At 30.2% G+C, this 15,466-nt stretch overlaps 1 protein-coding gene across 4 annotated transcripts; it reads left to right on the top strand.

Moving 5' to 3' along the window:
• Positions 1 to 215: 215 nt before the first annotated feature.
• LOC110631694 (trihelix transcription factor GTL1) lies at positions 216 to 4,683 on the top strand. Of its 4 annotated transcripts, none has more exons than XM_021779617.2 (3): positions 216 to 1,206; positions 2,052 to 3,684; positions 3,826 to 4,683. In XM_021779617.2, the coding sequence occupies exons 1-3, from the start codon at positions 839 to 841 to the stop codon at positions 4,102 to 4,104; spliced, it is 2,280 nt and encodes a 759-aa protein (XP_021635309.2). In that variant the 5' UTR covers positions 216 to 838; the 3' UTR covers positions 4,105 to 4,683. The 4 variants fall into 4 exon arrangements, with proteins under 4 accessions (XP_021635309.2, XP_021635318.2, XP_021635302.2 ...); XM_021779626.2 differs by having other exon boundaries at positions 3,794 to 4,683; XM_021779610.2 differs by having other exon boundaries at positions 3,790 to 4,683.
• The last annotated feature ends 10,783 nt before the right edge of the window (positions 4,684 to 15,466 follow it).

The raw sequence follows: 15,466 nt of genomic DNA, 5'->3' as shown, positions 1-15,466 counted from the left end.
CTATGCTGGGGCCCACAGTCTTGAACATTATTGGAACTGGAATTCTGAAAAGTGGAGATGGTAACACCTGATCTTATCTCAAGGATGAAGAGATGGGTGTACTTCTGGATGACTGAATTGTGCGCCCATCTCTGAGGTTTATTTTTTTAACGCTTTTTCTACTTGATATATAATACTAATATATATAGAGTTTTAACAAGTATTAGCTGCAAAGTAAGAGCCGCTGACAACAAAGCTTCTTGTTTGTTTAATCATTTCACACATCTCTCTCTCTCTCTCTCTCTCTCTCTCTCTCTCTCTCTCTTAATCATCATCATCCTCATAATTCGTCATCGCCATTCATTGCGCTCTCTGTCTCTCTCTCTCATACTTTTGCAGCAGTGCAGCGCAGTGCAGTTGATGATCATGATGATGATTATGCCCTCCTTCTAATCTTCCCTTTCTTCTTTACTGCTGGCTTCTTTTTCTTATCATTCTTTTTTTCCTCTTATTAGTTAAATAAAGGGGTGAAAATCCCATCTCAAGACAGCACTAACTCATAGGTATTCTCTCTTTCTGGCTTTATCTTTTCCAGTTGTCTACTACTCATCCCTCCTTTTAACATCACCTTCATCTTTCACCAAACTTCTCTTGCTATCCCTCTCTCATCTTGTCTTTTCAATTGCCCCATTCCTCTCTCGTGGTAGTGTGTGAGTGAGACGGAGGGAGGAAAAGGGTAGGTTAGAGAATCTCAGTTAATTATCACAGATGAATGGTGGTCTCCAACAAATATCGCTGTTACTAAAATTTGCTAACTTTCCAGTGGATTGAAAGTGGAGTCTGATTTTATCGAGAGAAGATGCAGCAAGGAGGAGGGGTTCCTATCCAACCCCAATATGGAGCACCAACAAGTGAGATGACTCCTCCTGCAACTGCTGCACTTGGCACCCACATGCTGCTGGCTGCAGGAACCGACCAATCTCAACAGCAACAGCTTGTAGAAGAGGCCTCCCCCATTAGCAGCCGACCTCCAGCCGCTGCTGGGAATTTAGATGAATTTATGAGGCTGTCAGGTAGCGGCGATGAAGCAGATCGAGCGGAAGGTGTTGCAAGCAGCAACAGGTGGCCTCGTCAAGAAACTCTAGCACTTATTCAAATTAGGTCTGATATGGATGCTGCTTTTCGTGAAGCCACCGTCAAGGGTCCCCTCTGGGAAGATGTTTCCAGGTACTCAGTAGTTCGATTCATCCCTAGTTCGCCATCACTCATATTTTCTAGCCATTTTTTTTCCTTCAAAAAATAAAAAGCGGAGATTACTTTTCGTCATCCTAATTATTATTATTTCTTATAAAAAAAACTTTTTTAAGTCAAACTCTATGGTATTGCAGTGAAATAATATGAGGGAGCTATTCTTTGATCAGATCTCCATCTCTCTTGTTATGCAATCAGACGCACATGGCTTCTATCTCTTTCCATCGCAGCTCACGAGCTCAGCATCTTGCCTATATATATATATATATTCGAATAAATTTTTTTAACAAACAAACAAAATTGGCCGTGACTCATTTCCTTATAACCCCTGTGCTTTTCTTATTTTGTTTTTCACTTATTTTAGTAGCTTCAATGGAAAATCGAAAATCCTGAAAGTAATAGGAATTTTCCACATTTTATTGCCCATTAATTTGTTTTCATTGACTAAGCAAAAAAAAAATAAATAAAATAAAAAATCTTTTCCCCTCTCCGATCTTAAGGCTTTTTACATCACTCTTTGTTTCTTATTACCCTTATTAATAATTTAAGCCACTTTTTCTCCTTTAATGTTATTTAAAGATAAGATAATTGCTATTGAAGACAAGAGGTCGATGGGCCTATGAAGCGATGGAGGTTCTCATCATCTTCTTTCTCTAATTAAAGTTGAATTAAATGGGGATGAATTTAATATACATAAACACAGCAAAAAGGCAATTTTGTGATCATTAATTCAATTCCATAGATTTGTATTTTTCCAGTAAACATGGGTTTCATTGCAAACTGTAATGACAATAGCATTTATGTGTGGGCTTAATGCACAGGAAGCTGGCGGAGCTGGGATACAAGAGAAGTGCCAAGAAATGCAGAGAAAAATTTGAGAACGTGGACAAGTATTACAAGCGAACCAAGGAAGGACGAGCTGGTCGTCAAGATGGGAAAAGCTACAGGTTTTTCAGCCAACTGGAGGCTCTACATAACTCCAGCAGTAACACTTCAACTACAACACTCAATCTTGTCACAGCTTCTCAACCAATAGCTACCACCATAACTACCCTAGATGTTGCTCCTGTTTCCATTGGGATCCCTATGCCTGTCTTATCCGTTAGACTTCCACCTTCAACTGTCGGCATGTCTTCCTCATCCACCATGTTTCCTCCAGATTTGACCGTAACCATGGCGCCTGCTGTTGCTGCACCACCTCGGCCGTCAGCAGGAATCAGCTTCTCCTCCACTTCAAATGGCTCTTCTTCTTCTGCCAGCTCTCAAGAGGATGATGAGGATGATTATGATGATGATAAGCCATCCAACATTGCCGCAGGTCCAAGCCGCAAACGTAAAAGGCATTCTTCTAAAGGAGGCACTCGCCGAATGATGGAGTCTTTTGAGGGTCTCATGAAACATGTTATGCAAAAGCAAGAGGCCATGCAGCAGAGATTCCTGGAGGCCATAGAGAAGAGAGAACATGACCGGATGATAAGGGAGGAAGCCTGGAAAAGACAAGAAATTGCCAGACAGAACCGCGAGCAAGAGCTTGTGGCTCAAGAGCGGGCCAGTTATGCTTCTAGAGATGCTGCAATAATTGCCTTTCTACAGAAAATTACTGGCCAAACCATCCAATTGCCTTCACCTGTAACAATTGCAGCAGTCCCACAACCAGCACCCCCACCACAACCGCAACCTGTGTCATTGGCACCCGTAGTCACTGTCTCAATCCAACAGCCACCAGCCCCACAACCGCAAGCGCAACCACACTCAGCAGCATTGCCCCAGCAATATGAACAACAGCAGCACCAACAAGTTCATCATCAGCAATCATCTATTTCCTCGGAAGTAGCAATGACAGTCGTCCCAGAACAAGAGGTACCACCGCAGGAAATTGGCAATATTGGGAGCCTTGAACCTACCTCCTCAAGATGGCCAAAAGCAGAAGTACTAGCACTTATAAAGTTGAGGAGTGGGCTTGATTCCAGATATCAAGAGGCGGGGCCCAAGGGCCCACTTTGGGAAGAAATCTCCGCTGGGATGCATCGGATGGGTTACAAGAGGAGTTCCAAGAGATGCAAGGAAAAATGGGAGAACATCAACAAGTACTTCAAGAAGGTCAAGGAAAGTAATAAGAAACGCCCTGAAGATGCCAAGACCTGCCCCTATTTTCACGAACTAGATGCACTTTACAGAAAAAAGATACTTGGCAGCAGTAGCGGAGGTGGTGGCGGTTATAGCACTACCAGTAGTGGCTTTGCCAACCTGAATAGGCCAGAAGAACAGCAGCAGCAGGAAAGCATGACATCGGATCCGCTTCCACCTACAAAGCCCGAAAGTAGGAGTGAGGTCTCGGCCACGGTGCTGGCACAAACCTCTGAGTCACAAACTAAAATAGGGGGTGGTGCAGATGTCAATACTGTTTTGCCTGGAAGCCTCTTTGGAGAAGGAAATGGAGGATCAGCACAGAAGGTAAATTTTTTTCTTCTTTTCCTTTTCCCCTCCTCGTCTTTGAGGTGGTTATTTAACGCTCACGCATTTGGTGCTCAATGATTAATTCTTGCTTCCGTATTGAAGCCAGAAGACATCGTGAAAGAGTTTATAAAACTGCAGGGGATGCAAAGACAACAGCAAAAACAGTTGATGTTGCATGAATGCGAGAAAATGGACGAAGGTGATGATAGCGATAACACTGAGGATGATGAAGATGGTGTCGAAGTCGTTGGTGGCAATGAAGAGGATGACGACGACGACGATGGTGATGAATATGATGAACGGCCGCAAGAAGAGAGGAAGATGGCTTACAAGATAGAATTTCAGAGGCAGAACACAAACGCCTCTAGATCTAATGGGGGAGAAAACGGAACACCCACTTTTTTGGCCATGGTTTAGTAGTCTCAGCAACATCCTTAGGTTCCCAAAACGTACCATACATACCTAAATATGTTCAGAAGCTCAAACAATATATCTAACACTGAGTTGAAACCCTGACAACCTTAATTCTTCACTTTGAGTTACATTTTCCTTCCCTTCCCTTCCCTTCCATTTCTTATTGTCCAGAAAATTTCATTGTCATCCTCGTTCTGTTATCCCTTATTTTTCCCTTAATCTTCTTCACAAAACACTTTTCGTTAAGATGGGAATCACTTATTTCAATTTATTTATTAATTTGTTGTTGAATAAAGGATCGTTTCAAGGTAAAACGGGAGGATTGATTCAAGGAAGACCAAATAAAGCTTGCCTAGCATATTCATCATCATCATTATGAGACTGAAAAGGGCAAAGAAGCCAAGACAGCAAGAGAGGGAATGGCAGAGAAATGCAAATGATCCATGCTAGTGGATGTTTGGGTACGTCTTTGATATGGGTTACTTCAATTTATATCTTGCTTGAAAATAATATAGTTTCAGTGAGCTGGAATCTAATTAATTTTCTTCGTTTAGAATTGTAATATCAAACTCATTCATCTCATTCTCTCGTTTCAATATATATATATATATATATATATATATATATGTATTATTCCTAATTATTAATTATGCTCAACCCAACGTATATGAAGTCATGAGGTAATTTTCCCTACCTACGTTGTCCTTCGTAATTGGGGATAGTACCAAATAGAGTGTTCGCGAAATTAAGGGTATCATGAATCCAAATTCATTTCAAATTTGATTTAAATTTATTTTTTATTATTTATATTTATCTCAAATTTATTTATTATTATCTTTATATTACCCGATCCGATTATTTTTTATATCTTACTAGAAAATTAATGTACATGAGATATATAGGTTGGTTACTCTAACCCAAATTCAAATAAAAAATATTAAAAAATCATAGCAAAAAAAATTTAAAATTTGAAAATAATTAAATAAAAATAATTCTACTATTTATTTCACACATTAATTTTATGAAATAAATCATAAAAGAAATCTATAAATAAAGTTAATTCTAAAAACTAATTATAATAATCTGAGCAAAATTTATTTTAAACAAGCATAATATATAAATTGAAGGGAAATTTACCATGTAATCCCTAGATTTTACCATTAATAACACTAAGTCCTTGCATTTAAGAAATTAAACTATTAGTTCCTCAGTTTTACTTCCATCAAAATTAGAGATCCCTCTATCACTATAAGAAAACATAAGTATTAGATATGAATTTAGAGACAAATCAAAATTTCATTGCAAAAATATTGATTAGCAACAGATTCATTGTTGATACTTTACTAAACCGTTACTAATACTTTAGCGATAAGGATCTCAATAATGGACTAAAATATGTTACTGAAAATTAATTTTTGGAATTAGCAATGGATTATGGTGGCCCTTAAAAACCTCATCGTTAAGGGCTTCAGTGACAAATTAGTAATAGATCAGTGATGGATTAGCAATGGATCTGTTGCTAACTTATATTTTTGTGACATAACCATCAATCTTCCATTGATACCTTTTTTTTGTTTTTAGTGTGTCCTATTAAAACCAATTTACTATTCATGATAGAAAAAAAAGACAAATTTACCTTTATAATTAAATTAGGGTTAAAATTCTTTATTTTTCACTCTCCCTTTCTCTCCCTCCTCCTTTCCCTCTCTTTTCCAGAAGCCCTTTTGCAATCACTAAAACTTGCTTCGACAAATTTGGCACTTGGTTATTATTATTATTATTCTCTTCCATTTTCATTGAGGACAACTGAGTGCAATGCTTCAAATACAGAGTTCTGTTTGCTTGCTTCAGCAGCGGTGGTAACTTAGAGCTTCCATTTTTGCTTCAGTCTCTGTTTTCCTATGTCTCATGCTTTACAAATTGAGGCCTAAAAATGGGAGTGCAAGAAACTAACCCGCTCGCTCAATTGAGCTTACCATTGGGTTTTCGGTTCTGCTCATGAACCGATGAGGAGCTTCTAGTGCAGTATTTATGTAGGAGAGTTACTGGTCATCAAATCTCTTTGCAAATTATTGGTGAAATTGATTTTTACAAGTTTGATCCATGGGTTTTACCAAGTTAATATTTCAACACCAGTCACATCCTAAGGTCTCTTTCTTCACTTTTCTATATGGACACTCTAATTTCTTTATGCATAATATGCACGTACATTCTTATTCCCTTTCTTATCGATTTTCCTTGGAAAATTTGTATCTTTGATGAGTTTTGTTTCATAGGTTGTTAAAATTTCTCCTGAATTTGAGTTTCATTGCAATGAATTGTTTAAAGCAATAAGGCAGACGTTGAGGAACGTTGGTAGTTGCACAAGACATTAGGAGTGGTATTTGGAGAGATTATTGTGATATCATCGTTATTTGTGTACCCATCAATGTCTTTGAATTCTCCGCTGGTACCACTAATATCATCACCTCAGAGCGGCGTAAAGTTGGTATCAAGAAAGCTTTAGCGTTTTATGTAGGAAAAGCTCCAAAAGGGCCAAGATGAATTGGATCATGCATGAGAGGGAGAGACAAAGGTAGGGAGAGGAAGAGATAGAGAGAAATAAAGGAGAGATATATCAAAACAAGAAGTGAAAGTTAGGAGAAAGAGAAATAGGGAGAGAGAGAATTAGAGAGAGAGAGAAAAAAGGAGGGAAGGAGAAAAACAATAGTTGGGATATGATAATTTAGTCATTTAAAAGTTTTTTTTTTCTCTCTCTTTAGACCAATGAAATCAGTAAGATTAATTATAAATTAAGTTTAGAATGAATAGAAAAACTTCAAAATAATTTAATTTTTAAATTATAAAAATCTAAGTATTATTAATTGATCTAGAGATTAAATAATAAATTTTCCTAAATTAAAATTCAAGTCGATAAAAAGAACCTTTATAAGTTATACAAAACAACATATCAACTAACAACAAATTAAAAGTTTAACCTTAAATTGTAACAAATAAAATTTAACCACATATTTTAAATAAAATAATATATTAAATAAATAGAAATTTAAAGAATTATACACATATACACACAAGTATAATTCTTTAAATTTCTATATATATGTGTCTACATAGGTATATGTGTACATGTTATCTAATGCTAAGTATTGGTAAGAATTTAATCAAATTATTTTGGATTGTAAATTTTTTTATATCAAAGTTCCAATTCGTTTCTACTTTTGGATTATACAACAAGCTAATAAGATTGTTTTGCCTTAGTAAGGGCAGTTTTATTACATACTAGTTTCACATTTTTTAATTCTTTGAGCTTCTTATTTCTTACTTTGCATTCTAATATCTTTATTCTAGGTTTTCTCATATAATAATATTTTAGGTAATAAGTTCGGTATATAGGGATGGTCTATTGATCTAGGTGAAATACACAGCTTCTTTATTAAATTTTTCATATTATTTAAAATTAATAAAAATATGATTTATAAAAAAAGAATGTTAATTATAGTAGAAGGAGAAAAAGAGATATAGTAATAAAAAAGACATTGACAGATATTTCATAGAAATATGTTTTAAATTTTTATAATTTATTTGTAAATTTTATTTGTTCATTTTAATTTACTAAACTTCAAACCATATTAAAAAATATCAACAATATATAAATATATAAAAAAAATCATTTTTATGTTAATGTATTATTTTAATATTGGTATTTTAATATTTAAAATTGAAAAAAAAATATATAATTAATTGATAATTGGCATAAAAATTATATATACAAACATTACATAATAATATGAAAATTGAGTACTTAGTCACCAATAAGTGTTAGATGCAGCGTGCCCTAAAGAGAGAACTTAAGTTCTGCTTGTGGAGAAGAAACTATTAGGAGGGACAGCCACAAACTCTAAAAGGATTAATTTTCTATCTACCGGGCGTGGAGGGATACCTTAGTAAAACCCATAAAATTGAATACTTAGTCTACTATAAACTTTTTGAGGTCTAAGGTTGAAGTTCTAATAAAATACTCAAAATCATTTTTTGAAAGGTAATAAAGTTTGGATGCCTACTACCTACTACCTTATTAAGTAAATGGGTCCATGTAGTGGATACCTGATGCATTAAATTTGAACTTGAATTCGCAGCGAGTATGAATTTTAAAATCGAATTTGCCAAATCCATTTAAAAATTATTCAAACTTCGACTATTAGAATTTGAGCTTACTGAGTACCCATTAAAACCCACCCATCCCTAAACATAACAAGTATTTAATGATGAAAAATAATGTCAATTTAAGGTGAAACCGGTTCACTTATAGAAATGAGAAAAGAGGTTCAAATCTATAAACTACAAGTTTATAACTAGTAAATTAAGAGGGTGCTTGACTTTGTTAATGTATTTTTTAATTTATAAGTCAATATAAAAATAAGCAGTTAATTATTTAGTAAAATTATTTAAAATTAACTTTTATATTTTTAAGTGATTTAAGCGTTTAGTTAAAAAATATTTAAAAATAATTTAATTTATTAAAATAATAAAAAATGATATAAATTGAATGTTGTGATTGTTAAAACGAGGATAATATTAACATTTTTTAAAATTATTAGGAAACATAGTATTTCACTTAATCAAAAAGTAGTATTAAAATAAATAGATAAATCATAATTTACAATGATATATGACTTTTAACTTATTTTAAGTAGTTTTTTTTTTAATTTTTTAATTTATAGTTTTAAAACTAAACATTAATATATTTATAACTTTCTATTTATAATATTATAAGTAGATATGACTAATTATAAGTCAAAACACGCAATTTCTTAATCAATATAAATATTTCTTATCGAATATATATATTATTGATAAGGATTTTATTATTTACTAAAGTTTTACCCTTTTAAAAACACTAATCGTTACTGTTTCAGTGGATTTGTAATATTCTATGAACTTTTTATTTTTATAGTCTTATAAGTAAGTTTGAGTAACTTTATAAGTAGATTTAATTGATTTATAAGCAAATCAAACACTTTCTTTCTCATTAATTTTTTTTTAAAAGATATTATGGGTAAGGATTTTTTTCTATTTACTAAAGTTTTTAGTCTCTTTAAGAATACTAATCGTTTTTGTTACACGTAGATTTATTTTTTAAAAAAACTTAAATAATTTTTACATAATAATGATAAATATAAAATGTAAGTTTTTTTTTTCAGTTCATATGAATGTAAAATTATAGCTAAAGATATAAAATGTAATTAATACATTATGATGATGTTTTTAATTATAATTTATGCACACATATATGTTCATATAAATAAAATGAAAAATTAAATTAAAATATAACTATTCTTTAAAAAATAATTATCCACAACATTACAAGACTTCAACGATTTAGTAACGGATTTTTCTATTGCTAAATCAATAAATTCCATTGGTAAATTTATTAACGGAATCAAAATTTATTAGCAAATTCGATAACAATCGAAAGAATTTCTAATAATATAATTAAAAATATGTAGTAACGAAATTAAAATCTATTGCTAAATTAGGAACAGATTTTTTTCACTCCATTGATATTTGAAAAGTTTTACTATTTAGTATCGAATTAAAAAAATTATTGTAAATCTGTTGATAATTATCAATGAGAAAAATATGTTGCTAATTTTCATTGCTAATGTGGATACTTATTTTAGTGTAAATTATATACGTTATAATAAATTCACATCAAAGCAATAGGGCATAAACTCATACAATTTTTTTCCCTACTACCTAATAAACTTTATTTGTCAAAATATCTTTTTAAATATAAATTAATTATTTATAATTTATATCAATAATATATATAAAAATACAAATGAGGAAGTAAATTTATAAAAAAAAATAACTTTTATATTATTTATAATATTAAATTAAAAATTATAGATAATATTATAAAATAAATTCTGCATGACACTTGAAAAAAAAAACTCTTCTATAAAAATTGGAATGAGATGATGATCTTGTGAATTAATAAAAATATCCTTAATTTTTTTTATATTATTTACAATTACATTATTTATTCTACACTCTAAAATTTCAAATATTTCATTGCAAAGTTTCTCAACCAAGTCTTCTATATTATGGTTTTCTTTCCTAAATTATTTTTCATATAAAATTTAATTAATTTTTCAACAAAAATTTTTTCATAAATATTTATTATTATTATTATTATTATTATTATTATTATTATTATTATTATTATTATTATTATAAAAGCAAAATTTATCAGTAAATTCTTGTCTGTAGCATCTTTTAAAAATTATTGTTTGCAGCATCTTTTAATTATTTTTATTTTTAATATTATAAATTCCTTTCATAAGTTGATGGTATGTCTAAAGTAAATATAGTGAATAATTAATTTTTCTTCCTCAGTATCATGTTTGCATGTAATTTATTTTTATATTTTAATGAAATTTTTTGCATAACAAAACAAAAAAAAAAAAAATCTAATACTTATCAAAATTTTCAATGAATTTTCTAGCACACTATATAATACTTATAAAATTCAAGACAAAATGTTGATATATAACTACTTGATATAGATAAGTATGATAAACTCTGCACAAATATTCAAAATTAGTTATTGAAATTATTTTATAAGAATTTTTTCTTTATCTCAAAATTTCATAATGCCATCTTTCCAATACATGCCCAATTCAAAATATTTTTATCCATATATTTACATTAAGAAAAAAAATTATGCCTTTATTTCATATTTATAAAATTTTCAAGTATTTAAAAGGTAACTGTATCGTACAAGATAAAACTAGGCTATGTTTTGAATTATTATAAATAAATTTTCAAATTAATGTTTAATTAAATGAATCCCATTTAAATTTGAATTTAACTATAATTCTATTTTTATTTTAATTTAAATTCAACAAATACGCCTATAAGTTGTGTATATATATATATATATATATATATATATATATATTGTCTTTAAACAATCATAATATAAAAATTAAAGTTATCATTAATCATAATATTTAATTTTCCCCTCTTTTAATCATTTTAAATTATTTTTTGTTAAAAATAAATTATTTTGACACTCTTAATAAGTGTTATGTTATACTTCGAAATTACCCTTTTTCACCACAAATTTTTTCTTTATAATAAAATTAATTGAAATAATTAATATAAATTAATATTTAATAAAATCAATCATGTTTAATTAGAATTTATTTTAATTAGAATTTAACTATTAACTTAATTCTATTTTAATTTTTATTTAACTAATATGTTTATGAATTTTTTTTTGTAATTTTTTTATCATTATCTTTAAAAAAAAAATAATAGCATACGAATGAAGAATTATCTATGTGCAATTTGATTGTAAATATTTTGTTTTTAAATTATAGTGATATATAGTCAAAACAAGCATGCATTATTATTTTTTTTTTTAGAAAAAAATAAAAAGTTTGGCAAGTATTAGAGTGAGAACTTGATTATTCATGTGAAAAAGAAGGAAAAAAAAAATATTGCTAGGCCACAGTCAGGTGGTATGATTAATCACATTCACATGAAATTTTATGGTGTTCTACTTATTAAGGTTCTTATTTCAATAGCAATTTTATAAAATTATATATTATTTTTTTACTTTTTATATTAAATTTATGAACAACTCTCTATGTTTTCATGTTAAATATGATTTATTAATGTGTATTTTTTTGGTGTAGCATTTCTCATTCTAAATTAGTTTGTAATTAATTAATTAAGTTTTATTGCTGTTATTATTTTTATCTTTTTAATTATATCATGAATTTAAATAAATTAAAATATTATCTTTAAAAAAATTATGATTTTAAAAAATGTCCGATTAAATATATATAGTACATTTTGCAATAGAATTATTATTATTATTATTATTATTATTATTATTATTATTATTATTATTATTATTATTATTATTATTATTATTATTATAAATGAATGATTAAAATTTAATTTAATAATGAAATAGATAAAATAAACTAAAATTAAAGTAATATATAAGATAACTAAAAATACAATATTTACATCATGTTACGAATTTTGAATTTAAATAATAAAATGTAATCATCATATTTCTAAAAAAAAAAAAATTGAATTCAAGCTACTCTGGTAAAAAGAAAAAAAAATCATTGAATTTGATTCTATATTAATAATTAAAATATAAATTTAATTTGCATGCTTTGGTAGTGTGACGCCTTTTATCCGTCTACAGTGTAGCTGAGTAAAGCATGCCATATTCGGTGCCAGAGCACCCTATCTTATTTTGTCCTGTCCATTGTTAATTTTAAACTTCATAGAAAACATGTGGTAAATTTTTTTTTTTTATCACAAATTATTTTTGTGGAAACCCGGACAGAGTCTCCTCTGTTTTATTAGCATCTGGCGGGTTCCAATATTTACCTGTTAAAAATAATTTCATATGTATCTCTTATTTCCATATACATCATGTCATTCACAAATTTTCATGTAATTTCAAGAAAATATTACAACTCATTCATATAGAAATTTATATACAAAAGCTTACAACTTTATTTACAATCCAAAATATAATTACAATTTATTTACAAAGTTTAAAATGAATTACACTGTATCTACTTATGTACAATAAACAAAATGCAAAATCTAATAACATGGGCCCTACTAAAATAAATACTCCTGAGGTGACTAGCAGACACTATCAGATCTGATCAAATATCTGTCAGGGCACTACTGCTGCGGCTGCTGTTGTGGCTATATCTGGTCTCCAGTACCTACGCGATGGAAAATCAACGTGCTAAGCGAATTGCTTAATGGTGCATAACTTTAAAGAAAAGTAACTAAATAATTAAAAATAATGTCTCTATGCTTAGTTTCATAAAATCTAAGTCATTTATAAATTTTTTGCACTTTGGAATCAATTAGATTTAACAGGATCTTTTCTGTTCATTTCTCTTATCTTTAGTCTCACTTATTTTATAACAGTACCCAAGTAACCTATAACAGACTATAAGTGCTGGATACACTGGAGTATACTGGTTAGACAACCATATGTTTACCTTGTATACAACTGTCATGTCAGGCACAAAGCCAGCGGGCAGGCTTTCAAAGCCAGCGGGCAGGCTTTCAAAGCCAGAAATGAAATTAGGCTTAATAGCCAACGGGCAGATATATAGCCTGTAGAACAATCATATTAGACATATTTTGTCAGTCAATGATTATTCATGTAGGCAGTACTGCTATCTGTAGTCCCTAATTGGTATACCGGTAACACTCCTTACCCGTCTACAGTGTAGTCGAGCAAGCCAGACGGAGTGCCGGAGCACCTGATCTTATCTGAATTCATTACAGTTCTTAATATACTTGTTCAAAAACTTTATCTCAGGTTTAGGCTATTTTTGTTTTCTATTCAAAAACTAATCAATTTAAAAAGTCCAAAAATTTTAACAAAAATCCGACAGAGTGCCGGCTGTAATTTGGACTAACAGTTCTTCTGAACCTGCCAAAAATAGTTCTCAATATACTCAACAACTCAAACTCAATAGTCTCAAAAATTTTCAAACATAATGTATCTCAATATAGTATCCAGATTTCTCAGAAATCTCATAAGATTATCAACATCTCAATATTCACAAGTACAATCTCATTATAACTCAAATTCAATTCACATATTAAAATACTTGCTTTCAGTAGCTTCCATAATTCACAGGTTAATTACATGAGTTTATTTTGTATAGGATATACAAATAATTTACAATGTGCTAGGAATGAACAATATACATAACATGTATAAAATGAGCCCTATCTATATGCATTGCTGAGGAGGTGACAACCTTGTACTCTTCTGACACTTCTGCAGATCTGAACTCTAAAAATTTCAGTCGACAGTCTACTAGTTTTACCTTCAGTACCTGCGCGAGGATGCAATTCCATCGCGCTAAGCATTTCTACTTAGTGGTGCAATAGTATAACAAGAAATAATATATACAAATAAAGAAAGAAATAAATAATAATTCGGATACTCAGGAATCAATTTAATTTGATATGATATTTCTAGTATCAACTATCTTATATACTAGTTTGTTCCTCTTTGGAAGTGCTAAGTCTATAACCTTTCAGTAATAATGCTCAATATACAAATTATTCTAACTGTATTGTATTTTAAGTTTCTACGCTTCTGCAAATTGTATTTTTGTTATATTTCTATTGCTAATCTCTTTTACTCATTTCATTTAATACTTAATTTAATTGTACTGAAATTTCATTATACTTAACTTAACTTAACTGCCTGAATTGTCACACCCTACTCCTCCGTAAGATGTAACATGATCCCATAGTACACCTAATGAATTACCGTACTTCACCTACTGGTAACCCATTAAATATACTACAAGGGATTTTAAATCAATTTTCGTGAAATTTAAATTATCGATTAAAATCTGGTGTTATAAAAGTTTTTTAAAATTTCGGCAGAGTGCCAGCTGTATTTTGAGAAAATAGTTCTTCAAACCTGAAAGAGAAAATACTCCCAATATGTTTTCTCAAATACAGCTCCAATAAACTTCATTTCATCTCACAATTCAATCTCAATAATCAAATCATTTCATTCTCAAACCAACCTCATCATAAAAGAAACATTTCATTGATTACAAGACTCAAAAATTAATATTACAAAACTATTCAGGTAAATGAAATCTCAAATTTACATTTACAATAATTTACATTTAATTACATACCAAAATATTTTACAAGAGTTTTTATACAACTGCTCAAATAATTTACTTACATATTATTACATGCATACATCAAAACCTATGTACATGAGTATACCTATGATATACCTGGAGCTGATCTGAATGTGTCTTCAAAGAAGCTTACTCAACTGCTCTATGCTCTTTTCACCTGTGACAGCATATAAAGCTATCGCTGAGTGGTGAACTCAGTGGTGCACAACTATAATTTAAAACATAGTACAATATACATTGACAGAATTATAACAATTAATTTGAAAGTCTCGAAATTCAACAAAATTCCAAAAGTTAAAATCTTCGTTGCCAATAATATAAATCATTAGTTAAAATGACTTTGAGCAAGAAATTCAATTTATCAAATCACAACTGGACATTTAAAGTAATTCCAACAATCATGGAAATAAAGATTAATTCCAACAAAATCAATTATGCATAAATCCTATTTGAAATCGAAATTCTTTTCTATTCAAAAACCATTCTTTATCTCACTAACTGTGCAAGACTAATCCGAAAGGGCCATCTTTGGGGTGATTCTAACTCCCTATGGTCGGGGAGGTCGAATCGGATTCTAACTCCCTGTGGTCAGGGAGGTCGAATCATCGTGCACAATACACATT

Source organism: Hevea brasiliensis, chromosome 9 (assembly GCF_030052815.1).
Source record: "Hevea brasiliensis isolate MT/VB/25A 57/8 chromosome 9, ASM3005281v1, whole genome shotgun sequence".
Classification (NCBI taxonomy): Eukaryota; Viridiplantae; Streptophyta; class Magnoliopsida; order Malpighiales; family Euphorbiaceae; genus Hevea; species Hevea brasiliensis.
This window is presented reverse-complemented; position numbering and strand designations above follow the sequence as displayed.